At 43.5% G+C, this 27,426-nt stretch overlaps 1 protein-coding gene across 1 annotated transcript; it reads left to right on the top strand.

Annotated features, from left to right (window-relative positions):
• The first annotated feature begins 766 nt into the window (after positions 1-766).
• LOC114511690 (zinc finger protein 211-like) lies at positions 767-9,419 on the top strand. The gene is made up of 3 exons (XM_028530485.2): positions 767-1,158; positions 4,815-4,941; positions 6,588-9,419. Exons 1-3 carry the CDS (start codon positions 1,126-1,128, stop codon positions 7,883-7,885), a joined length of 1,458 nt encoding a protein of 485 aa, XP_028386286.2. The 5' UTR covers positions 767-1,125; the 3' UTR covers positions 7,886-9,419.
• The last annotated feature ends 18,007 nt before the right edge of the window (positions 9,420-27,426 follow it).

Below are 27,426 nucleotides of genomic sequence, written 5' to 3'. Positions count from 1 at the left end.
GGGAAAGGAGATCAGTTCAACAGTCTCAGAGACTTAATAAACCACTCTAGCGTGTGCCAAATTCTAATGAAAAAAATGACTCTGCAAATTCAACAAACAATAAGGAAAAAATGATAAAAACAGAACTTTAGCCCTGGCCTGTTTGGCCCAGTGGAGTGAGTGCTGGTCTATGAACCAAGGGTCCCTATTTGATCCCCAGTTAGGGCACATGCCTGGATTGCTGGGCGGGGGTGCGTGGTGGAGGTGGGGAAGGTGCTGGGGGGCGGGGGGGCGCGGTGCGTGGGAGGCAACCGCACGTTGGTGTTTCTTTTTCTCCTGTTCCTTCCCCTCTCTAAAAAGAAGTATTTTTTTTTTTAATAGAAAACGCCAACATTAACGTGTACAAAGAGGTGGCTTACCATTCAGTCTTGTAGAAAATTTTCAACAATAGTACAATAAGACAAAGGAAAAGTATCTTGAGCTTTTTTACATTACTTTTTTTCAATTACAGTTAAAATTCATTATTATTTTATATTTGTTTCAAGTGTGCAGTGTAATGCCTAGACATTCATATAACTTACAAAGTTACTACTCTGTAAGTCTAGCACCCACCAGACGCCATCATAGTTATTAGAATATTACTGACTGTACTTTCCAAACTGTACTTTATATTCCCATGAGAACTCTGAGTACGTAGGAGCGGCAAATTGCCAAAGGCAAGTATTTAGAAACCACGTTTACCTTCAAGTTTGTTCAGAATGGAAAACACCACACGAGGTGGCCTGTAGTGCATAAGGAACTACATTACCCGGAAGAATCCGCGTAGAGAGGACGCATTAGCAGCCAATGAGGGGCTAGGTGAGGCATTTCTGAGGTGTGCGTAAGGCGTCCAGGCGGGACTTCCGGCCTGTTCAGCCAGGTGGCTATGCCAGCGGCCCTGACCCGGTGTTGGCGCCTGAACACTGGGTCGTCCCTGAGGTGACAGCACCGAGAAGGCGTGGGTCGCGGTTCCCTCAACAAAGACACAGGTCTGAGTCTCGGTGACACGGTCCGAGTGACCCTCGCCGGGGCCTGGAGGAAGATCGCGGTGCCCGGGGCAGCCTCTTCCCTCGCTGCTCCCACCCCGCTCCACCCTCACAGAGTCCGATGGCGGCGGCCGCGCTTCGGTGCCCGGCTGAAGTGAGTGTGCGGCCCCAGGGCCTTCGCCCCTCACCCCATCAAGCCCTGCATCCCGGGTGCGGGACGTCGGTCACGTCCTGCAGCCCAGACCCCGGCGGTACGGACTTTGAGGCGCTCCTGGGTGACACACGGTGTGACGGGGGTGGGAGAGGATGACGGGCTGAGGGGCTGCTAGGTAAAGACGCGCAGGGGAGCCTGAGCGGGGAGGATCCGGGACCCTGGGATCCTCCTGCCTGCAGGTAGCAGAGAGTGCGAGGCGGAGTGACAGCTTGAGTAGCAGGCTGGCCTTGTACTTAATTGTGAGGACTCTAGAAGCCAGGCATGGGGGGTATCAAACGTCCCCAAAGGCCGCTCAAAGGAAGATGAGACCTTGAGGCACTGGGAGGTTGAATCCCTGTTTCAAGATCTCAGTGCGGGTTAACAGGACACAGAGCGCTGAGGTATGGAGGTGAGACAGCCAGCACGAGGTCATCGGGCTTCAGGATCAGGAAGGGGGCAGGAAGGGAGCTCTGTGAACCCAACCATGGACAGATTTCTCTGAGGCCTCCGTCTAGTACAGGTTCTCGTGCCTTCGGAAGTGCTTTTGGAAGCACAGGAAGTAGAGGGTGTTCCAGACCCTCGGTGACCTTGACCTCTACCTACCCACATTTTTCTCTGGATGGTTTTTAAGAGTCTTTTCTTTAAAATTATTTTAAATTATAGTTCACATAAAAGATTTTGTTAGTTTCAGGTGTGTACAGCATAATGATTCAACAAATATATACCTACCTGGAGTCTTTTGTTTTAATCCTCACCCAAGGATATGTTTGTTGATTTTAGAGAGAACATAGATTGGTTGCTTCCCAGATGTGCCCTGGCCAGGGATCAAACCCACAATCTAGGTATGTGTCCTGACCGCAGGGCAGTGAAACCACAGCCTTTTGGTGTACTGTACCATGCTACAACCAACTGAGTCACTCAGCTAGAGCCCTGCTTAGAGTCTTAAGTGCCATTCCTCCTGTACTTTGGTCTGGAAATCTTGAAGAAACCCCAGTCTTTGAGTTATAAGTCCTTGTCGGCTTTATACAGACCTGTTCCTGTAGGTGGCAACCAATGTAAAAAGTGTGGAGGGTTATATCGTTATATAGGGAACTAGTACCAGGATGTGCAGATGCTTGCAGGTGTAACTCACCTGAGAGTGCTCCGGAAACCACAGCTCTGTCTTATTTTTTTAATGTGGGAACAAACAGCAGGGGTGCAGGAGTTGGGACTGGAATGGCTGCCTGAGAGTTGGATATGTATTCTGGAAGTAACTGGAGTTTTGGATTAGAGAGAGGAGGTGGTCTTTAAAGGTCTTACCAGCCTCCATCTGGCTGTACAGTGGTAGCAAATTGTGGGGGTGAGGCAGGAGAAAATAAGGTCAGGCTAGAGGCTACTACTGACTCCAGCTGAAGATTAATGGACCAGAATGGTAGCTTAGCGAAAGTGGTTGGACTCTGGATGCATATTTGAAAAAGGGTCAACTAGATTTTCTAATGTAGAGGGAGAGATGGTGAAACACAGGATTCAGTGATGACCACTGTGTTCTCGACTTGTAGGAATAGATGCTCCATTATCCAAGTTGGGAAAGATTATAAAGGAGAGGAATTCACTGAAGGTATCAAGAGCTTTGCTTTGGCCATGTTGAGAGGCTGAGGTGTTTCTGAGACCAAGTGCAGACATGGCTTGGGCAGCTGGACACACTGGTCTGGAAATCTGGGGAGGGTTCTCAATGAAAACATCCAAAATGTGGATACTTTGTAGACTCAGGTGAGTAAGCTGTGTTCACACTTAAAAGGGATGAAGTCAAAGCTATTAGAGGGACAAGTTGAGGAAGGTAGAGTTTGTGAACTAGGTCACTTGCTTGAGTACTGGGTGGTAGTTTTCAGGTGAGGCAGTGAAGTGGTCATGAAGGGAGGACATGTTGAAGATTGTATAATCTGGCAGGTGACCAGGCCTTTCAAGGGAATAATGCACATGAGATGGATGCAGAGGGAGTGATTAAATCAATATGACATTTAGGCCAGAGCTAGTGTTTTTTCTCCATGCTCTTCACCCAGCAAAATTTTGTGGCAATTTCGTTGGGGCAAAGTGTTTCATTCATCCTGAAGGATTTAGCCAGGGGCACATAGGATCACCTGTGAGAGTCACTAGGCATGAAGTAGCCTTAGAATGAGGTTAGGTGAGCAGAGGAAGTTTTTACTACTAACGGACAGCAAGTGCAGCACACAAGTGGAAGAGGGTCATGGGTGTGTGTGTGAGATCCACACAGGATTCTCTGTGGCTGAGTCTGAGGCAAGGAACCAAGGCAGACAGTGAAGGCTTAGTGGAAGCCTTTGGAGTTGCCACCACTCATAGGAGCAATGGGAGGTCTGTAGTGGTATTGGATCCTGTTTGAATTTGCTGATCTTACTCTGGATGTTGTCTGTTAAGTTGTAGTGTAAGACCTAACATGAAGTGCCAGTGTTACATGTTGCCTTGACATCTGGTGAAACCTGGAGGGCCTCAAATGGCCTGCGTGCAAATTCCCTCCCCCACTCTAGCCAAGCAATTCTTTTTAGTGAAGATATCAGACCCAGTTCCTCCTTTTCCCTTTGTATTAGGTTTTAGTTCTCTGCCAGCCCATGGAGTTATTCATACCAACCAGTGGCATCATCCTGCTGGAACCCAGGGGCATCTCACTGTCCCATTACTACAAAGCTTGCATTCTACATCCCTGGTTGTTCACTGTTTTTCATAGGATAACCCCATGACCCTGGCCAGTGTGGCAAAGTTGGTTGGAGTGTCATCCCATAACTGAAAGGTTGAGGGTTCAATTCCCAGTAAGGGCACATATCTAGGTTGCAATGTTCCATGCCCCATCCCAGTGCACATACGATCCTCAGATGGCTGCTTATGGGAAGCAGCCAATCGATACATCTCTCTTGCATGGATGTTTCTCTCTCTAAAAAGCAATGAAAAAATATCTTCAAGTGAGGGTTAAAAACAACAACAACAAAAGTTATAGTACAACCCCATGTAGCCCTGTGTGGTGTTTTCCCCTCCCAGACTGTGAATGTATGTGATCAGTTAAACTGCTGACCATCTCATCTCTCCAGTGTCAGGTGTCATATGTTTGGTTTTTCCTATAACCCTAGGGCAGGATCCTATCCCCAGCAGTGTGGTGGAGAGGAGAGGTCATTAAATTATAGTAATGTGGGGAGACTAGGGAAAGGGCTATGGTATGGGGCAATGAGGTGGTGGTGGCAGTGGGCCTGTGGCTGTGCTGTCCAGAGGTGTGATAAATGTACAGCCTAAAGACTTGCGTGCTCTTGGAGCAGAAGTATGTTTGATGGCCCCAGGGCCCTTGTATTGACACTTGCATGACCTTGGCCGTCTCAGAGGAATTGCCTGGTGGGAGCTGGTGGAATCCTCTATTCCAGGCTCACAGATATCTATTGGTTCACCTGCCTCTTGTTACTGATCACTGGACCTCAAGACCAATGAGTTCCAAAAGTGTCCTTGCCACCAGGGTTTGTTTTTTCTGCTGAGTTAAGAAGCTTAGGATAAGAATGGGCATGAGTCAAATAGAAGAGGGAAGGGATTGTAGGCCCTTAGGAAGGGGCTGTTTTTGGTTTCATCTGTCCCCATTATGATAGGGCAGTGTGACCTTTGATGATGTGGCCGTGTACTTCTCCTGGGAGGAATGGGATCTCCTTGATGAGGCTCAGAGACGCCTGTACCAGGATGTGATGCTGGAGAACTTGGCACTTATAACCTCCCTGGGTAAGATCCTCACACCCACCCCTGTCTTCTGAACTAGTCTGCCCTTTCGTTTTCCCCAGAGAGGTCTGCTTGTCTCACATATGACCATGAGCACTGCTTTCTTTCACAGTTTCTTGGGTAGGTGCTGTGGTTGATTGGACTGAGGTGTGTGTACTGCCCTTGTCTTGAACATTCCCAATATCTGCTTCCCCTAAGTTTACCATGGAAGGTTCCAGAGTCAGTCATCTTGCAGTCACTGTATAGATTCCACCATGCCTGCTGTCACCTTAGCCAGGCAGATTTGTTCAGATTCAAATTAACTCTCTACCCAAGGGCTGACTTCTTTCCTCTTGCTAACATTTTTTGATGCCTACCTGAACTAGGAATTATCATCAGTTACATTGTCACTGCATGTATGATTCATGCAGTGTTCTTGTAAGACCTTCTTCAGAAGTTGTCTTTGTAGTATGTAGTTTTCTCTCCTGTGGCTGTCATGTGCTAAGTTCTTAATTTCCTCTCATTTTTACTTCCCTGAGTACTTGCATCATGTGGTTGCCATGTAGTTGCTCATCTTGGGAGTATGATGAGCCATTGGTGGTTCTCAGGGTGGATATGAGTCCACCCATAGAAAGATGGGCCCAGAGGGAGCTTGGTCCTGGGGAGTGGCACCTTGGGAGAAGGCATGATGTCAGGATTGTATTGAAACCATACCACCACCTATTCTGTTGGACTCTTATCTTGGTTCTCAAGCTAGTGGCTACATTTTATTTCAGCCTTTCCACCTCCATTCTGACACTTCACATACTGATAATTCTTCCACATGTCACTTCTCTTACACCCAGCCTGTGGGTTCATTCTTATTTGTCTGACTCCACATTATGCTGCTCCATTGTCAGTGTTCTCCAACATTGCCTTTTGCATATTATATCATGATGTGCACACACATACTTTTAGGTAGTCATTGAACACCTGCTGCTTTGGTGTAGTTGGATATTTTTTATTCATACCTGAGGAGATTTTTTCATTAGTTTTAGACAAGGTTTGGGGGGAGAGAAAGAGAGAGAGAAATAGTGATTGGTTGTCTCTCATAGGCTCCCTAACTGGGGATTGAGCCCACAGCCTAAGCATGTTCCCAGGCCGGGATTGAGTCCATGACCATTTGGTGTTCAGGGTGATGCTCCAACCAACTGAGCCACATTGGCCTGGATATGCTTTACCCTGGACACACCCTTCTGCACAGCATTCATGGGTCAGCTATAGATAAGATCCTGTTTAATGTTTTCAAATAAATAAGTAGTAGCCCTTGCCTTCACCTTGTGATACCTCCTGCCCCATTTGTGCTCTTTCTAGCCTAGTACTTTCCTACTCAGCATTCAGGTGTTACCCACCAGCAGATAGGTCCTGCTAAAATTTGTTTACAGAGAAATGAGTTGTAGATCCTGTCTTTCCTCCCTGTGCTCTGTACTTGGTGGTGTCCTTCACTTCATGAGGCTTCCTACAGTCTGATTTATAGCCCAGTACTGCTAAGTAATCCTCGCCTGAACCCAGGTCCAAGCTCCCGCACACATTGCATGAACTCTCCTGATTGTGTCAAACACTCACTTGTGTCCAGGCTGCCCCTCCTGCCACAGTCAACATGCACTTTACCAGTGTTTCTTTTCTTTTAGGTTGTTGGTATGGGGCAGAGGATGAGGCACCTGAGCAGAGTGTTTCTGTAGAAACAGTGTCACAGGTCAGGATTCCCAAGGCAGGTCTGTCTTCCCAGAGGGCCCACCCATGTGACAAGTGTACCCCGGTGTTGAAAGACATTTTGCTCTCAGCTGAACATCAGGGAACACATCATGGACAGAAGCTGTGCAGGCTGGGCCCATGTGGGAAACAACTATATTTCAGTGCAAACCTCTCTCAGCACCAGATGCAAAACATTGGAGAGAAACCCTTCGCAATCAATGTGAACAGAACCTCCATTGGGAATGACTACAAATTTCACATGTCTGGGAAACCCTTTACCTGTGGGGAGATTGGGAAGGACTTCTTGGCCACTTCAGGATTTCTGCAGGTACAAACCACTAATACTGAAGAAAATTCAAACACCGGAACCAACTCTGTGGCAGCCTTTCCCAAGCGAAAAACTCACTCTCAAGAATGCATGAAAGCTTTGAGATACAAACACAAAGTTATTCATCACCAGAGAGTTCTCAGTAGAGAAAGATGTTACATATGCAGTGAATGTGGGAAATCCTTTAGCCAAAGCTACAGTCTCATTAGACATTGGAGAGTTCACACAGAAGAAAGGCCCTATGAGTGCAGGGAATGTGGGAAATCCTTTAGCAAAAGCTGTACTTTCAGTAACCATCAGAGAGTTCACACTGGAGAAAGGCCTTATTTATGTAGGGAATGTGGGAAAACCTTTACCCATAGCTCTAATCTCATGAAACACCAGAGAGTTCACACTGCAGAAAGGCCTTATGAGTGCAAGGAATGTGGGAAATTCTTTATCTACAGGTCCATTCTCTTAGAACACCAAAGAGTTCACACTGGAGAAAGGCCTTATGAATGCAGTGAATGTGGAAAGTCATTTAGCCAAAGATCCCACCTCAATAACCATGGGAGAATTCACACTGGAGAAAGGCCATATGAATGCTGTGATTGTGGGAAATCCTTTAGCCATAGCTCTAGCCTCATTAAACACCAGATAGTTCACAGTGGAGAAAGGCCATATGAGTGTGGGGAATGTGGAAAATCCTTTTACCAAAATTCTGGCCTCATTCAACACCAGAGAGTTCACACTGGAGTCAGGCCTTACGAATGTGGAGAATGTGGAAAATTATTTAGTAACAAGTCTAACCTCAATAAACATTGGAGAGTTCACACTGGAGAAAGGCCTTATGAGTGCTGTGAATGTGGGAAATCTTTTAGCCAAAGCTCTAGTCTCATTCAACACCAGAAGGTACACACTAGGTAATGGCCTTATGAGTGATGTTATAAATTAAATGTTTATGTGCCCCACAATTTGTTTATTGAAATCCTATCCCCTAATGTGATAGTATTAGGAGGTGAGGTCTTTGGGAGGTATTTATCATGAAAATTGGTCATTAGGGTAGTCATCATGAAAATTGGTCATCATGAGTTTGGGATTAATGTCCTTATAAGAGGAGAGAAAGCTTGCTTCCTCTATCTGCTATGGAAGGACATCTTTGAGAAGATGGTCTGTGAATCAGGATGCTGGTCCTTACCGGACACTGGACCTGACCACATGGGGACCATGATGTCAGACATCCAGGCTTCAAAAGTGCGAGAAGTAAATTTACATTGTTTATAAGCACCCCAGTTTATTATAATATTTTATAGCAGCCCAAGCTAAAACAAATATGGGTAATCCTTTAGGCAAAGACACAGTCTCATAAAAATCAGAGAATTCACAGTGGAGCAAGGCCTTTATGGGTTTAGCGAATGTCACAATCCCTTTAGCCAGTCATCTGTCTTCACTCCACACTTCAGGGTTCACACTGCCCACAAGTTTTAAAATAGCAGAGAATGTGATATTTCTTGGCTTAGGATAATTACACTGGGGAAGAATTCTTGTGAGGCAGTTGTTTACCTGGACTGAACTTTGTTAATCTGAATGTCCACAGTGGGTGATTTCCCGTATGTCCCAGCTACTTGGAAAATGTTCAGAAACTGCATGTGCTTTCTAACCTCCCTGGACTACTGGCTAGATTTCAGTCACTGCCAATTTCTGTGGCAGAAGTAATTTCACCTCTGCCACCTGGCCAGTCCCCACAATGTACATCAGTCACCACCCCCACATGGTTAGGGAAGCTGCTTTGTGTTCTCTTCTCTCATTGCTTATGGAAGTGATAGGTAAATGGAACCCACAGGGATGCTCATTTCCTCCTAACTTAGGGCATGGATGTGACCCAGTGTTGGCCCAGAGTACTTGATCTGAGTTCTGTTGGTGTCTTGCAAATAAAAACTACATTTCTTAGGAGTATTGTTGGTGTCACGTGAGGCTTGTCATAAGTCTTTGCAGTTTTGAAGTCACCAACCTAGGACTTGTGTGCCACCCTTTCTTTGGCTTATGCAATAATAAAGATCCTTTGGTTTAATTACTTTTAAATTTGGCGTTCTTTTACTTGTGGGGTGATTTCAAAGCAGAATCAAGGTCTGCCGTCACGAAGGGGTGAACAGATTTCATTGGAGCCCAAGCTTTGTGTTTTAAAGAAGTGAGTATAATTGCAAATGAATGAATGAATAAAGCTGTCCAATTTTCGTCTTGCATTATGAGCCAAAGCCTTTGTTGTGGGCTGAGTTGTGTACTCCAATATTCCTATGTTAAAAGTCTTCACCCTCGGCACTTTAAAACATGACTGTGTTTGGACATAGCATTTTGAAAGAGATACCAGTCAAACCTTGGTTCTCCAAAGTCTTCCCTCTTGAACAATTTGATTCTTCACCAAGTTCATGGGAAAAAATGTCTCATTTATCAAACAAAACTTTGATTCTTGTCCCAACAACCCTTTCATGCTGATCACGTATAATCAGTCACATGTTTCTCAGGCAACACATGAAAGAATGCATGAGTTTGAGTATGATTTCGTTTTTGAACAAATTGTTTTTTTACCTGCCTTCTGGAACGAATTAAGTTCAAGAATGTAGGCTCTACTGTACTACATTAGCATGAAATCATTAGGGTAGACTCTTACTCAGTGTGAATGATGTCCTTAATAAAAGGGTTGAGGACACACACCCACAGAAGAAAGACCACCTTCTGCAAGCCAAGGAGAGAGCCTCAGAGGAAACCAACCCTGTTGACAGGGTTGGTTTCTAGATTTCTAGACTCCATATGCATGGGAAAATAAATTTCTATTGTCTAAGCCACCCAGTTGGTAGTACTTTGTTATGCCAGTTCTAGCTGACTAACACAGCCTCCTAGGATACATACCTTAGCTTTGTGGTCTGGATGCCAAGATTTTTTTTTTTGCGTGTGTGGGGTCAGGTCATCCTGAAGAGGAAGCAATTGTGACAACCTCCAGTGCTTCTGGAAACACTATGGAAGTTTTGTTTGTTCACACTTTATTCAATGCCAGGTGAAGTTGAATGGAGTCTTTCCTAGATCATGTAAAAGAACTGTGTCCCATGATATACAGAATTCACTTGTAATACTGCAGGAGCGGGGATACCATAATTGGTAATCCTGAAGACTGAATTAATAGGAAGTGGAGGAGACTCAGCCACATAGATGGAATGTACTGCTTCTAAAAGTTCATCCACATATATTCCAGGGATGGCAGGAACTCTCCAGCCTTCACACCCATATATCTTTTGTAACAGATCATTGTCAGGTAAAACAATCAAGGTTTTTGGAGTTCTGTTCTCTTCCTGGGCTATCCATCCCATCAATGCCATTGCTGTGCAGGCAGAAAAGCAAGGATAAAGAGAAGGGAGATCTCACAGTCCAGGGATGTGGCTTTTGTGACCCAGCCCAGCCTGTGTTCTGTTGACACAAGAAATAGCCTTCATTGCTAACCAGCTGACACCGAGGTCCTGGCTAGGCTGAGAGAAGCATGTGTAGAGTCAAACACTTACTGTCCTGGCTGAATGGCTCAGTTGGTTGGAGTGTCTAGTCCCATACACCAAAAAGCTGCAGGTTGGATCCTTGGTCAGGGCACTGACAGGAGGCGGCCTGTTGATGTTTCTTTCTCTCTTACCCTCTCTCCCTGCTCCCTTTCTCCCTCTGTCATCCCTCCTCTCTTTCTCACCACCCCCTTCATTTCTAAGGTCAATAAACATATCCTCAAGTGAGGATTAGAAAATAATTATAGCCCTGGATTGTGTGGTTCAGTTGGTTTGGTGGTGTCCTGCTAACCCAATGGTCACAGGTTTGGTTCCTGGTCAGGACACATGTCTGGGTTGCAGGTTTGGTCCCCAGTTGCAAGAGGCAACTGATTAATGTTTCTTTTGCAGTTCGATGTTTCTTACCCTCTCTTTCTCCATCCCTTCCCCTCTCTCTATAATCGATAAAAGAACAATTGTTTTTTAGTTATGAAAGTAAACAGTTACCAAAGCTTATTTTTCTGGAAAGAGAGAGAGATTGGGATTTTTATTTTGAACAGTTTTTAAAGGATTATAGCGGTATAGTTGGCATGCATTAAACATTTAAAGCTTATGATTTATTTGTTTTCCCCTTAGGAACCTGTGAACACATCATAACTAAGATAATGAACTTCTGTCACTCACATATTTGCCTCCTGTCCTTTTATAGTCTCTCTCCATGCTCTCCTGGGTCCTCCCAGCAATCATTGATTTACTTTCTTTACAGGAAATTTGCATTTTCTAGACTGTTATATGATTGTAGTCATAAAGTGTTTATTCATTTTGCCCCCCGAGTTCTGCATGCACAATCTTGTTTTGAGATACATCAGTGGTGCTTATATGAGCAGTTCGTTCTTTGTATTACTAAGTACTATTTTGTTCTCTGCATATATACCACTGTTTTTATCTATTCGTCTGTTCTGGAGCACTTGGGTTATTTCCAGTTTTGGACTATTGTAAAAAATTCTTCTCTGAACATTTTCATTACATTTGTTTTTGTGGAGAGATATTTTATTTCTCTTCTGTTACAACTCAAAGTGCATGCCTAACACACAGGGTGGGTAAGTGCTAAAATTTTTTTAAAAATTGCAGACTGTGATCTAAAATTGTTGTTTCTGTTTACTTCCCCACCAGCAGTGTATGAGTCCTCATTTCCTCCACATTCCTGCTAGTACTTCATATGGTCAGTCTTTATTTTTTAATTTTTATATGGTCAGCCTTTCATGTTAACCATTTTAGTAAATGTATAGTGCTCTCTCAGTGCGGTTTTAGTTGCTTTCCTAGGATTTGTGATTTTGAGCATTTAAAAATTTTTAAATTTATTTTTAGACAGAAGGGAAGGGAGAGAGGAAGAGGGAGAGAACCATCAATGTATGGTTGTCTATTGTGCACCCCCTTCTGGGGACCTAGGCAGCTTGTAACCCAGAACATACAAGGGGAGCTTCTAACCCAGGCATATGCCCTGATTGGGAATAGAACTTGCGGTCCTTTGGTTCCCAGGCCGGTGCTCAATCCACTGAGACACACCAGCCAGGGCAACTTTGGTCATTTTCTCATGTGTTAATTCACCACCAGTAAATTCCTCAGTTGTAAGAAATTGAAACATAAGAACATCCAAACACAGCCTGCTGGGCTCTCTCAAATGAAGCATCTTCTTAAATTATAGCCAATCCAATACTTTTCTTTTTTTTATAGTATTTTTTCATCACCATTCATCCCCCATCTCCCACCTTCACCTCCCCCATAATTTTCTTGCTTTGCTGCCCCTTCTCTGTAAAATCCTTTCTTCTGGTTCAGTTTGGTGCCACCTGATTAAAATTTGTTTGCCCAAAGTCTTCAAATTTTTTTTTTAAAGATTTTTTGTTTATTTATTTTTAGAGAGGGAAGGGAGGGAGAGAGAGAGAGAAACATCAATGTGCGGTTGCTGGGGGCCATGACCTGCAACCCAGGCATGTGCCCTGACTGGGAATCGAACCTGCGATGCTTTGGTTCGCAGCCCGAGCTCAATCCACTGAGCTACGCCAGCCAGGGTCAAATTTTTAATGTACTTTCAATCTCCACCCCTGCTAAATACTGCCAGGGCCCATCCTTTTTGATGGTGCTCTTAGGAAGGAGGCCTTCCTCACTGCTCATCCCCTCTTCTCAGCAAAATCACCTTTTGTCCTTGATTTCATGTCACCTTCCCCATTCGAACATACTGTGTATTTAGTATTTCTTCTTTCATATTTCCTTCGGTATCATAGAACCAGAAGAAGGTAGGGCTATTCGTTTCTCTTGTGGCTGAATTTCTCCCATGCACCTGCAGAAAGTCAGTATACTGGTAAATGTTCATTGGGCATATACTGGTAAACCCAGTATATGCCCAATGAACATTTGTTTCAGCAGTGAATAAACATGACACTTCACTTTCCTTCTATTTCATTTCATTTCGTTTCGTTTCGTTTCATTTCGTTTATTTCATTTCATTTTCTGGATACTCTAAATGTTCTTTTAACTCTTTCCAAATTAGTATTGCTCAATGTTTTCAGGACTGAAAAAGAGTCACATTGTGCAGACAGAATGCAGTGATCAAGGTTCTAGCAGTCACATAATCAGCTTGATGTTACCTTTTCTCAGACTTTAGGAAGGCTTGTTGGAAAGACAACGTCCTGGAGTTTGAAATGACCACCCTTCGCTTGTTTTACTGAGGAGCAGATCCCCACCCCGCCGCCCATGGTGTGTGTCATTGCTAACTTTCTCTTGGTACCACTTGGCAAATGCTCTGGTCCTCAGAGAGAACACTGTTCCTGCAACCCTCTGGAGCTCCCGGAACTACAGTACCCCTCACATACACGCCGAAATGAGTCAATGACAGATCAAGAGGAGGTATTTCCTTGAGAATGTATTTTGTCGGGGCGGGACTTCCGGCGTTCTTTTCGTGGCGGGATTTTTGTCTTCTCTTGGGCCGCTCACGTACCCGGTTAGAGGCTCCGAAGCGCAGGGTCGAGGTCGAGATGTCAGGACCGAGTAAGCGCGAGAGTCATGGTTACCGCCGCGCAGACGCGTGTGCGAGGCTCTTCGATTCCGCCTGGGTGACCCGCACGAGACCTGGCCAAGGATGACGGTGCCGGTGCCACAGTCGCCCCCCCCCCCCCCCCCCCCCCCCCCCCCCCCGGGCTCCCGGCCCGGCTCCGCCCACAGAGTCCATTAGCCGGCCTCGGGGTCCTCCCCACTCACCCTACCGAGCACTGCAGCCCGGGAGCTGGCAGCCTGCCACGTCCTGCAGCCGAGGCCCCGGCGTCCCAAACTGTGAGGAGCTCGTAGGTGACACAGGGTCTGATGGGGGTTGCAGAGCTTGATGGTCTGAGGACCACGTGTGAAGATGTTCAGATGTTAATGGGCCGCTGATCCGACAGCAGGTCTTTATTATTTCCTTTAGGAGCAAGAAGGAGCAGGCCCAGAGTCAAGTTCCAGAGGTGAGCCATCTGTCTTGGAGGTAATGAAAGGTTTGAATTGGGGGAGGATGGTGGCCTTTTTGAGGCGCTAGCAGAGAAGAAAAACGGTGGGAGAAGGGGAAGGGAAGAGGAGCACAGGAGGCAATTACCACTCTCGCCTGCTTCTGGGTTCATGGACCACACAGCCTTGGCAGGTGGGAAAAGTGATTAAAATGGTTCACAGGAGGGGAATGCAGGTTGTGCCAATGCTGCTGATAGGTCAGCAAGAGGAGGGTTGCCCTGGCTGGTGTAGCTCAGTGGGTTGAGCGGGGGCCTGCAAACCGAAGGGTGGTGGTTCCATTCCCAGTCTAGGGCCTGTACCTGCGTTGTGGGTCAGATCCCCAATAGCGGGCTCGTAAGAGGCAATTACGCATTGATATTTCTCTCCCTCCCTCCCTGCTCTCTAAAAATAAATAAAATCTTTAAAATAAATTTAAAAAAAGAAAGAAAGAGGAGGGTGCATGCTGAGGAGTAGTGGTTGTTTAATTTTTTTTATTAATTGATTTTAGAAAGAGAAAAATATCGATTTGTTGTTTCACTTATTTATGCATTTATCAGTTAATTCTTGTATGTGCCCTGACCAGAAATTGAACCCACAACCTTGACATATCAAGATGACACTCTAACCAACTGAAGTACTCAGCCAGGGCTATAGTACAGTATGACTAACTGTAGTCACCATATTGTACATTAAATCCTGATAACTTATTCATCGTATAAATGCAAGTGTGTATCCTTTGACTAACATGTCCTTATTTCCCCCCGTCCTCAGCTTATGCCATTCTACTTTTGGTTTCTCAGTTGACTTTTTTTTTCTTTTTTTAAGGTTCTCCATGAGTGTATCACCATACAGTATTTGTTTTTCTCTGTGTGGGTTATTTCACTTAGCATAATGTCTTGCTGGTTCATCCATGTTGTTACAAGAGGCAGTTTTTCCTGCTGTTTTTTAAAATAAAATTTTTTAAAGATTTTATTTATTTATTTTTAGAGACAGGGGAAGAAAAGGAGAAAGAGAGGGAGAGAAACTCACGTGGCCCCCACTGGGGACTTAGCCCACAACCCAGGCCTGTGTCCTGACTGGGTATCAAACTGGTGACCCTTTGGTTTGCCTCCGGTGCTCAATCCACTGAGCTACACCAGCCAAGGCTTTTCCTACTTTTTTATGGTGACATAATGTTGCATGCATGTATTTGTGTGTGTTGTGTATATCTCTGTGTGTTCTTACCACATTTACTTTATTTGTTCATGCAGTGATGGACACAGTTTGTTTCCATAAACTGACTATTGTGAATAATGCTGTAATAAATGTGCACATGCTGATGTATCTTGCCAGTACTGATACTGTTTTTTTAGGTTATACACAGAGGGACCCCAAAAAATGAAATTATATTCTGTAGGGTAGGCCCCTTGCAGCAGGCTTCCCTTGCCAGGTGAGTGTTCTAGAAACCCATCTGTATTAGCATACCAGCTGTCAGTTGTGAGAGGCTGCGTTCAGCTTCATTGAATTATTTTTTGAAGATTCTTTCAAACATTTGTCCATTTCATGATGGGTGTTTTATGAATGCACCTGCCCACACTGCGCTGAGTATTCAGCAGTTTTTGACCAAAAAAACTGCATAACCGCTGTGCCCCACCCACCTTATTCACCCAGTCTCACCCTGAGTGACTTTTTTTGTTTCCCTGGATGAAAAGCCCTCTAAGAGAAATGTTTTGCCAATGTGAAGAGAGGAAACAAAAATGGCAGAAGCATTAAAAGGCATTCAAAATAAACAAGTTCAAAAACTCTTTTTATTTATTTATTTATTTTTAGAGAGGGAAGGGAGGGAGAAAGAGAGAGAGAGAAACATCAATGTGCAGTTGCTGGGGGGCCATGGCCTACAACCCAGGTATGTGCCCTGACTGGGAATCGAACCTGCGATACTTTGGTTCACAGCCTGCGCTCAATCCACTGAGCTATGCCAGCCAGGGCTAGTTCAAAAACTCTTTGAGCAGTGGGAAAAAAGTCTCAGTAGATGTATTGCATCAAATGGAGAGAACTTTGAAGGTGACTGAAGTTTAAACATGTAAAAATAAATGCACAATTTTTAATAAATAACTTCTGGTGGTTTTTTAGGGGGGTCCCCATCATATATCCTGAAATGTAATGGGAATAGTGTATCATGCGTTAGTTCTATTTCTTATTTTTTGAGGAACTTCCATAAAGATTTTTCATAATGACTGCAGTAACTTACATTCCCAGCAACAGTGTTCAAGGGTTCGCTATTCTCCACATTAATTTGATGTCACCCCACTTGTTTATTTTTGCTTTTGTTGCTTATTCTTTTGATGTCATACTCAAAAAAATCATTGCCAAGAACAAGGAAAGGTGCCTTTTCTTCATGTATCCTTTTAGGAGTTTTATGATTTCAGATCTTAAATTATTTTTATTTTTTTTTCTCTGTCAACACAGATTTCTTTTTTTTTTAAGTTCTAGGGGAGATTTTTTTTAAAGATTTTTTATTTATTTATTTTTAGAGAGGGAAGGGAGGGAGAAAGAGAGAAACATCAATGTGCAGTTGGTGGGGGCTGTGGCCTGCAACCCAGGCATGTGCCCTAACTGGGAATCGAACCTGTGATGCTTTGGTTCACAACCCATGTTCAATCCACTGAGCTACGCCAGCCAGGGCTACAGATTTCTTTTTTGAATATATTTTATTGATTATACTATTACAATTGTCCCATTTCCCCCCACTTATTCCCTCCGCCCTGCACACCCACTGCCACCCACATTCCCCAACTTTAGTTCATGTCCATGTGTTATACATGCAAGTTCTTTAGCTTCTACATTTCCTATACTATTCTTAACCTCACCCTGTCTATTTTGTACCTACCATCTGTGCTACTTATTCTATCTACCTTTTCCCCCTCTCTCCTCCTTTTACTCCCCGATTGATAACCCTCCATATGATCTCCATTTCTGGGGTTCTATTCCTGTTTTAGTTGTTTGCTTAGTTTGCTTTTGTTTTTGTTTTAGGTGTGGTTGTTAATAACTGTGTTTGCTGTCATTTTACTGTTCATATTTTTATCTTCTTTGTCTTAGATAAATCTATTTAACATTTCATATAATAAGGGTTTGGTGGTGATGAACTCCTTTAACTTGACCTTATCTGAGAAGCACTTTATCAGTTCTTCCATTCTAAATGAAAGCTTTGCTGGATAGAGTAATCTTGGATGTAGGTTGTTGCCTTTCATGACTTGGAATATTTTTTTCCAGCCCCTTCTTGCCTGCAAGGTTTCCTTTGAGAAATCAGCTGACAGTCTATTGGGACCTCCTTTGTAGATAACTGTTTTCTTTTCTCTTTCTGCTTCTAAGATTTTCTCCTTATTTTTAATCTTGGGTAATGTAATTATGATGTGCCTTGGTGTGTTCCTCCTTGGGTCCAACTTCTTTGGGATTCTCTGAGCTTCCTGGACTTCCTGGAAGTCTGTTTTCTTTGCCAGATTGGGGAAGTTCTTGATTATTTGTTCAAATAAGTTTTCACTTTTTTGCTCTTCCTCTTCTCCTTCTGCTACCCCTATAATTAGGATGTTGGAACGTTTAAAGATGTCCTGGAGGTTCCTAAGCCTCTCCTCATTTTTTTGAGTTCTTGTTTCTTCATTCTTTTCTGGTTGAATGTTTCTTTCTCTCTTCTGGTTCACACTGTTGATTAGAGTTCCAGTTTCCTTCCCATCAGTATTGGTTCTCTGTACATTTTCCTTTATTTGACTTAGCATTGCCTTCATTTTTTCTTCTAATTTGTGACCAAATTCAACCAATCCTGTGAGCATCCTGATTACCAGTGTTTTGAACTGTGCATTTGATAGGTTGACTATCTCTTCATCGCTTAGTTGTATTTTTTCTGGAGCTTTGATCTGTTCTTTCATTTGGGCCATTTTTTTTGTCTTGACGCACCTGTTACGTATGAGGGGCAGAGCCTTAGGTGTTCACCAGGGTGGGACAACCCACCCTGTCACTGCTTTGTGCTGCTGTATGTGGGGAAGGGGTCCAGAGGGAACAATGGCGCTTGCTCTGATCTCTGCCGGATTTCAGTCACTTCCCTCACTACCCACAAGCAAACTGGGTCCTTCTGGTGCTGATTCCTTAGTGGGTTGGCTTGTGTATGTTCTAGGACCCTGTGGGTCTCTCCAGTGAACTCTCCTGTGAGGCTGGGAGTTTCTCTTGCTGTCGCCTCAACCCTTATAGGTGTTTTCAACTGGTGGTTTGAGGCTTTATTTCCCTGAGCTGGGCCCTGGGGTTGCAAGGTCGGCCTTGCTGCCCACATGTTCCTTTTGGTTTATCTGCACGTGAATGTGGGACTGCCCGCTCCAGCAGCTGCTGCCTTGCTGGTCTACCAGCTGCTGCCTTGCGGGTCTACCAGCTGCTGCCTTGCTGGCCCTGCTCCACAATTCACTGCTTCACTGGGGCCATCAGCTGCCTCCTTGCCAGCCCCGGTCCTCCACGGCCTCTTTGCCATGAGTCCTCTCTACCCCTCCTACCCGTCTGGATGGATGTTTCTTCTTTAACTCCTTGGTTGTCGGACTTCCATATGGTTCGATTTTCTGTCAGTTCTGATTGTTTTTTTTTTTAATTGTTGTTGTCCTTCTTTTGGTTGTGTCTACCTACCTATTCTTCAGAAGAATGCAAGAAAACTTTGAGCTCCATGCTCAAGCTTGTTCAGGACCAGGGTGTTCACACTGAACAACAGTGTTTCATGTGCAGTGAATATAGGAAAGCATTCAGGTATAGATCTTTTATTTGTTAAGCACCTGAGAATCCATACTTGATATGTGTGTGGTGAACGTGGAAAATCCAACTGAGGTGTCCAGCCTGTGGCCCACGGGCCACATGTAGCCCAAGATGGATGTGAATGCTGCCCAACACAAAATAGTAAATTTACTTAAAACTATGAGACTTTTTTGTGATTATGTGTAACAATGTATTTAATCTGTGGCCCAAGACAACTCCTCTTCTTACAATGTATCCCAGAGATGCCAAAATGTTTGACACCTCTAGGAGAAGCTCAACTCTCAGTGAACATCAAAGAATTCATACTTGGGAAATAGTATAAACACAGCACATGTGGAAAATCCTTAAACCATAAATCAATTTTTGTTTATTCCCAGAGAAGGTCCAAATTGTGTGCAATGACTGTGTGAAATATTTTAGCCATAGCTCGGTATGCATTCAACTCTGGAGAGTTCAAACTGGACAAAGGCTTTACAGGTGTAGTGACTGTGAAATCTTTTACTTCTAACTCTGCCCTCTGTTATCATCAAAGGTCTTAAAGAGGAGAGAGGCCCTTTGGATGCATTGAATGTGAGAAAGTTTTTAAGGATAGGTCCCAATTAAATCAACAACAGAGAGTTCACACAGGAAAAAGACCTTATGACTGTAGTGAATGTGGGAAAGTTTTTTTTTTAGATTTTATTTATTTTTTTAGAGAGGGAAGGGAGGGAGAAAGAGAGAGAGAGAGAGAGAGAAACATCAATGTGTGGTTGCTGGGGACCATGGCCTGCAACCCAGGCATGTGCCCTGACTGGGAATCGAACCTGCAACACTTTGGTTCTCAGCCCATGCTCAATCCACTGAGCTACGCCAGCCAGGGCTGAATGTAGGAAATTTTTTAAGGATAGATTCTAATTAAATTGACACTGGAGAGTTCATACAGGAGAAAGGCCATATATGTATAATAAGTGTGTGAAATCTTTTACCAATAGCTCTGCCTTCCATTATCACAAGAGCATCACAGTGTAGGTGGGCCTTATGCGTGCTGTGAATGTTCAACATACTTATCTTTAACTCCAAACCTCATTCTCATCAGTGAGTTCACACAGGAGAAGGGCCTTATGAGTGTAGTGATGTGAGAAATTCTTTAAGCAAAAGTCTCTCCTCTCCAGACACCAGAGATTTCATAATAGAGAATGTCCATAGAATGGAGCAAACAAGGGAAATCTTTTAGTTTTAGTTTAGTTTGGTGTTTATTATTATCAGAGAATCCAAACAAGAGAGAGGCCTTACAAGTGCAGGGAATGTGGGAGATTTTTTAAAATTAATTAATTATTTTAGGCAAAGGGGAAGGGAGGGGGAGATGGAAACATTGTGTGGTTGCCTCCCATACTTCCCCTACTGGGCACCTGGCCTGCAGTGTAGGCCTGTGTCCTGACTGGGAATCAAACCAGAGACCCTTTGGTTTGCAGGCTGGTGCTCAGTCCATTAAGCCACACCAGCCAGGGCTGAAAGTGGCAAATTTTTAGTGGTAAAATGAACATTCATTTTATATCGGAGATTTCACAGTAGAAAAGGGCACAGGTGTGTGGGGAATGTGGAATTTGATTGTTTTGTGTAAGGACACTGATAATAACTCTGTGGGAGCCGTCTCTCTGAACTGAGTCTCACATGTGAACATGCACAGTGGTGAGATTCCCCATAAGCTTTAGATTGGGGGAAAGTGTGGATATGTTGCATTTTCTAACCTGCCCAGGGTTCTCGCCAGGTTTATATCCCTGCCATTTTCTGTGGCCAAAGGCATTTAACTTCTATCACCTGGCAATTCTTCATCAGTCATCAGTCATCATCCCAGTGAAGTTAACTCCGTTCTGCCATGTACTAGAGCAAATGTGAAGTACCCTGAACTTGGGGGGTGGGGTGGGGTCAGGTTTTCTTCTCCTTCACTACCTTGGACATGGACCTGGGTTGACATTGGCACAGTGAATATTATGTGAGTTTGGTGGGCAGCTTTCAACATAGACTACCATTTCCAGGGTCATGTGGGTCTCATGTGATACTTGTGATGGGTTTTTCTACCTTGCACATCACAAACATGAGAACTGTCTGTTGCACATTGCTTTGACTTGTATAAAAATGAAGGCTTTACTATTTAAGACCTCTTTAATCTTGTGTGGGCTAGTGTATAAACTGATAGTGGGTTTGCAAACATGAAGGGGAGAACAACTTTTTTGTGAATCTCTATCCCTTCACAGGTATAGTATTAAGGCAGAAAAAGCTCATCAGTTTGACCAAACTTGTATTGCTGCCTTTTTGAAATGTGCATCTGGAATGTTTGTGACAGTGACTAACAGGATCAATTTGTACACTAATTTTAGTACTTCAGGTGTATTAATTTCGCGTGTCTGAAGTTGTGGACAGAGAAAATAATCTAACATTTTTGTGGATTCCTGTAGCCTCTCAGTGATAAGAGGGCATACTTCACAGGCTGGATAAAAAGAAGAAAAGGGGATTTGTAGTCTGGAGTTGTGGCTCCTGTGACCCAGGCAGCATCCCTGCTGATTTGTGTTCATTTATCCCTATGTTTGCTGCCACTGAAGGAAGACTGACTTTACAGAGGCCATGAGGACAGAGATGTGGAATCAATACTGGGTTTTCCAACCTGTTTTCCAAAAAGACTGGGTCATAATTTTTTTTTATTTTAAGTCAATTTTTAAAGTTTTGTTGAGGTATAATTTACATATACAAAACTGCATGTATTTTTAAGATTTTGTTACGAGAGAGGGAAAAGAGGGAGAAGGAGAGGGAGAGAAACATCAATGTGTGGTTGCCTCTCACACATTTGCTACTGGGGACTTGGCCCACAACCCAGGCATGTGCCCTGACTGGGAATCAAACTGGCAACCCTTTGGTTTACAGGCTGGTGCTCAATCCCCTGAGCCCATACCAGCCAGGGCTGTATATATTTTTAAGTGTACAGTTTGACAAGTTTTGACACAAGTGTGAACCTCCAAAGCCATCATTGTAGTCCTGATAATGTCCCTAACTGTCACATTATATTTACCTCATTTTCAACTATTATCTTGCCCTTTTCCACCTCTCCTGGTGACCATTGATTTACTTTACCTTACCATACCTTCTATGCATTTTCTTGAATTTATATGATTGCAATCATAAACTATTTATTCAATTGTTTTCTTTCTGATTTTCCATATGTTTCACAATTGACTAAGATTCATCAGTGATATTTTACAGTAGCTCATTTTCCCCCCTGTGTAGTAGTCTTATTTTTGGATATACCATTTTTACTTTATCCATTCATCTTTTCTGGGTGTTTAGGTTATTTCTAGATTTTGACTGTCAAAAATAAACCTGTTATAAACATTTATCTCAGTTCCTTATATGGGTGTATATTTGTTTTTTGGCAAAAACTTAAGAGTGCAATATCTAAGTCTCAGGGCAGATGAATGTTTAACTTGAAGAAACTGCAAGACTCTGATTTAAAATGATTGTTCCTTTTTGCATTCCCACCTGCAGTATGTGAGACTTCAGTTCCACCCCATCCCTACCAACACTTGATATAGTCAGTCTTTTCATTTGATCACTTTTCATATATAATCTCTGTGAATTCTGGGGTTAAAAAAATCCTCACCTGACAATATTTTTTTCATTGTTTTTAGAGAGAGAGGAAGGGACAGGGAGAAAGAAACAGTGATGTGAGAGAAAAGCATCAACCAATTGCCTCCATACACACCCACACTGGGGATCGAAACCACGACCGAGGCATGTGCCTTGACCATGAGGGTGGTGGTATTGAGGGATATTTTGCTGTGTGCAGTCATTGTTTCTAAATAGTAGAAGGATATTTTCTCATTTTTTCCTTAAAACTTTTTGTGTCACACATAATGTCTCACCCACAAAAACCATACACATTTAAATTTTTGTCTGTATTAATATAAAGTTGAGGCGTTCAGTAACGTAAGTTTAGCCTTGGTTTGTAGTGTTTGCCAATTTCCAAAGTGTAAATTTCCCAAGAAAGGGAGGTGCTCAGAAAAGGAGCTGAAAAATTCTACTGGGGACCCCTGGTGTTTGGTGGAAAGCTAAACTCTGCTTGTGCAAGAGGAGACTTTGCAAAGTCAGGCAGAGAACAGGGGGTGCTGCCAGCTGGCTGGAGGTCGAGGAGATTCTACAGGCTGCAGACACGAGCATTGAGATATGCTAGATGTGAGGGACCTTCCTGAGCACCACGGGGTGATAGAGGAGACCCCAAATAGCCTCATCACTGTGGTGACAAGGTCAGACATTTCCGAGTTGCCTTTGATCTTGCCAGGTAAGTTCTCAGCCTCTCAACTGTTGTCTCCTTCAAGTGATTTTTAACTTTTGCTTTCTGTAATTGTTGGTCTTCCACAAGTACTTACCTTCCATGCATTTTACCACCGCTCTGGGTCACTTTTCCCACCCTGATCCCAGGAAGATGTACTGGGCACTGGGGTTGCTGCTGGTCTTTTCTGGTCCCGGCAGGGCCTCTGAAAAGGATAGGCCCACACGCAACCTGGTGGCTGGTCCTGTAGGCACCCTATGAGGGGTGTGGTCCTTACCAGGCTCTCCCTGCTCCCGCATCCCCCAGGGCACTTGGGGAGTCCTTTTTCTCTGTGGATGTAAGTACTTCAGGTCATGGTGCTGTGTGTGATCTGAGGCCAAATCTTGGAGGAAACAGCAAGGAATGGGGTGAGTCAGGTGGAGTGCAGGGTACAGGATGCTGGGAGACTACAGTGAGGAGCCACAGACCCACTGTGCCTGTGATGGGAGGGCCAGGGCACCCTGGGGGCTGGAGGGTACACATAGTGGGAGTCACTCCCCTGCTGAATAGATTTAGGAGGGACCCTCCTGGGTGAGTCCCACTTGTCCCTCTGAAGGCTCATCTCCCAGTGCTTGTTCCCAAGGTAACACCCTGCCCAGAGTTCCCTGTTGCTTTTGCCCTGGGAGGCCCTGAGGGATGCAGCTTAGTGTACTCAGTCCCCAGGCTCTGTGACTTGCCCAACAGCTCGTGGTCCAGCACCACATGTGCAGCCAGATAGTCTTCAATAAACAGGGTTGGAAAGACAAGGTCCTATTTTACACCCTACACAAAACCCAATTCAAAGTTCATCTAGTTTACAGAAGGTAATACCAGTTGAAAGCATGTCAAGAATTATTAAAAATACATTAGAAGCATTATAAGTGGGTTATAAAACATGATTATCATTTTAAAAAGTATGATTTTTGGCCTGGTTGGTGTGGCCCAGTGGATTGAATGCTGGCCTGTGAACCAAAGGGTCTCTGGTTCGTTTCTCATTCTAGGTCACATGCCTGAGTTTCAGGGCCAACCCAGCAGGGGGCGTGAGAGAAGCAGCCACACATTGATGTTTCTCCCTTCCCCCTCTACAATAAATTTTTAAAAATCTTTAAAAAAAATGTGATTCTCTTCAATGCAGAAAAAAATAAATCCATCCACATTAGAAAAAACTACCACACTGCATAGAAACATACATCCTGCCCTGGCTGGCGTAGCTCAGTGGATTGAGCTCGGGCTGTGAACCAGGCATCACAGGTTTGATTCCCAGTCAGGGCATATGCCTGGGTTGCAGGCCATGGCCCCCAGCAGCCGCGCATTGATGTTTCTCTCTCTCTCTTTCTCCCTCCCTTCCCTCTCTAAAATAAATAAATAAATGAAATCTTAAAAAAAAAGAAACATACATCCTTAACTTGAAATTTATCAATAAAAACTACAATAAACCTGAATTTTAGTAATATCAGAAATCTTGACTTTCCATGTGAGGAGCCACAGACCCACTTAGCAACTGAACATGGCTGTCATTAAATGCTTAGCTACCACACCTGACAGTCTAGCTGGTGCTATACAGAGACAAAGGAGAATTAATTAGAATACTGTTTACAGTTGTATAATTTCTCTGAAATTATGATTATTCACCTAGAAAATTTTCAAAGAATATCATGAATATCTGGAGTATTTATGACAGTTCAAATTAACCATACTTAAGCTTAGTATTAAAAATAGAAAAAAAATTGAAAAATAAAAAATAGGTTACATTTCCACAAGTGAGAATCAGAGGGCAAAAAGGAAATTTTTAAAAAATATATTTATTTTTAGAGAGGAGGAAAGGAAAGGAGGGAGAGAGAAACATCAATGTGTGGTTGCCTCTCACGTACCCCCCACTGGGGACCTGGCCTGCAACTCAGGTATGTGCCCTGACTGGAAAAGAACCTGTGACCTTTAGGTCTGCAGGGCAGCATTCAACCTACTGAGTCACACCAGACCGGGCAGCAGCAGCAAAAACTCTTTATTGGAGACACTTCAAAGACTTTACACATCCACATACATACTCATACTCACATTCACACATATGGAATGCCCAGTTAATGTCAGTTTCTGGGTAGGAGAATTAGGAATTTTTTTCTATGAGCAAAGGCTTTGGGTATCTCTGCATTTCTTTTACTCTCCTTTTAGTCAGTGTTACAGTTGAAAGTTTCCTTTGTTCTTCCTTCCTGGGTTTATGGTAATTGAATATTTCATGTAGGAGAGGTGCAGCACACCGTGCATTATTGGCAGGTGAAGAGAGGGAGGGCATTGATTTGGTCCCTAGTACTGGAACAGTGTTGAATATGGCATGCCCTCAATAAACATAGTTCTGGAGGCTGGTAGTCTTAAGATCAAGGTGGAGTTCAATTCAGGTCCTGGGGAAAGCCCTCTTCCTCATTTGCAGAAAGCCACCTTCACCATATGTCATGTGGCCCATTTTATAGACATTTAGATGATTTTCACAGAGTTTTTACATTTCTATGCTTCTGACTAGCCTCGTGTGGCTTAGTTTAGAGATTCGTCAATGATCCTTATATGTATGTCATTTTTTTATGTTGCTGAGAAATATGATGTTCTATAGATCTAGCATTATTTGTTTATTCCTTTCTTTATACATACTTGAGTTATTTCCAGTTTTCAGCCATTCCAAATAAAACTGCTATAGATATTTGAAACCAAGTCCTCATATATGTTTATTTTACTTCTTGTTACTGGGCCAAACCAGGTTCAGTTACTCTGTAGGTGACAGCCAAAAGACAATTATGGGATGATATGTTTCAGAAGGAACTTTACTCCAAGTAGACAACAAGTAAGGACACACCTGGGGTCACTGCCCAAAGCAGTGTCTCCAAACAAAGGATCAGATTAGCCTTTTCTTAAAAAAATATTTTATTTGTATTTTTAGAGAGAGGGAAAAGGGAGGAGAAAGGGAGAGAAACATCAATGTATGGTTGCCTCTCCTGTACCCCCTACTGGGGACCTGGCCAGCAACCCAGGCATGGGCCCTGACTACAAATTGAACTGGTCACCCTTTACTTCATGGTCTGGTACTCAATCCACTGAGCCACACCATCCAGGGCAAGATTAGTCTTTTTTCAGGGAAATCATGCATAAACATCAGGTTGAGCTTTGTCATCACACATATAGGTGAAAACATTCCTGCACATGCATAGTTAGACAACATACCTTTACATACATTGAATGTTCAAAAATAGTGGAACATCTCCACCCTTGGAGGGAGATTTTAGTATTATAATGAAGGTATAATAAAGAAAAAAATTAATGAAGAGATTACTAGAAGGTCCTCCAAGCTGCATTGGCCAGTCTCATGGGGTTTCTACAGGATCACACCTTTGGTCCTGCAAAACATGCTGGACTGCCTGAAAGCATCTCTGGCAACTTTCAGTATCAGGGATGGCATAAGATGGAAGGAAGTTTAATCAAGTCTCAAGCCTTTAGATTAAACTCTTAGCATATTATATGGTTATAAAAACCTTGTAAAATCTAGGATGATCTATGTGGTTTACAGATTAATCTGAGCAAACTTATGAATTTTTATCCTCACCTGAGGATATCTTTTCATTGCTTTTAGAGAGAGAAGGAGAGGGAGAGAAAAAGAGGAACATCCATTGGTTGCCTTTGTATGCACCCCAGCTGGGGATCGAACCTACAGTCTAGATATGTGCTGTGAAGGGGATCGAACCTGTAACATTTTGATTTACAGGATGATGCTCCAGCCAACTAAGCCACACCAGCAAGGGCAACCACAGCAATTTTTTAGAACATGTAAACTCTGTATGCTCCCACAGAAGTCAAATTAAGATTTATCATAGTATCACTTAAAATCCATAATATTTCACTTGTTTCCATTAATAGTAAGTTATTAAATAACAGTAAATGAGTGCTTGGGATTAGGGGTTAGGGAACATCAGATATGAAAAAGTACAGGCTAGTTACCATACATGTATACTGACAAATATTTCTGGAAGGATACACAATAATTGATGGCAACTGTATTATAGAGGATGGGTAATGGAATATGAAAATGAGGATATAGCTTTATTGTACGTATACACACAGAAATCTACCCACAATTTTCTAAACAAAGAGAATAGATTTTTGTGATGCACATTAAAAAAAAACTATATGCACTTTATTCACGTCCTCTCCCCACCTGCTCTCTTCCTCGCACCATTGTTGAACAACCCTCACAGCCTGGCCAGTGTGTGAACAGCCTTCCTTGCGGCGCCTGGATCTCTGGGAACTACATTACCCAGAAGACCTCGCGCAGAGGACAACATGACAAGCCAGTGGCGTATCAGAAAGAGGCATTC

This window comes from Phyllostomus discolor, chromosome 12, assembly GCF_004126475.2.
Source record: "Phyllostomus discolor isolate MPI-MPIP mPhyDis1 chromosome 12, mPhyDis1.pri.v3, whole genome shotgun sequence".
NCBI lineage: Eukaryota > Metazoa > Chordata > Mammalia > Chiroptera > Phyllostomidae > Phyllostomus > Phyllostomus discolor.
Note: the sequence above shows the minus strand (reverse complement) of the source record. Positions and strands in the feature narration are given on the sequence as shown.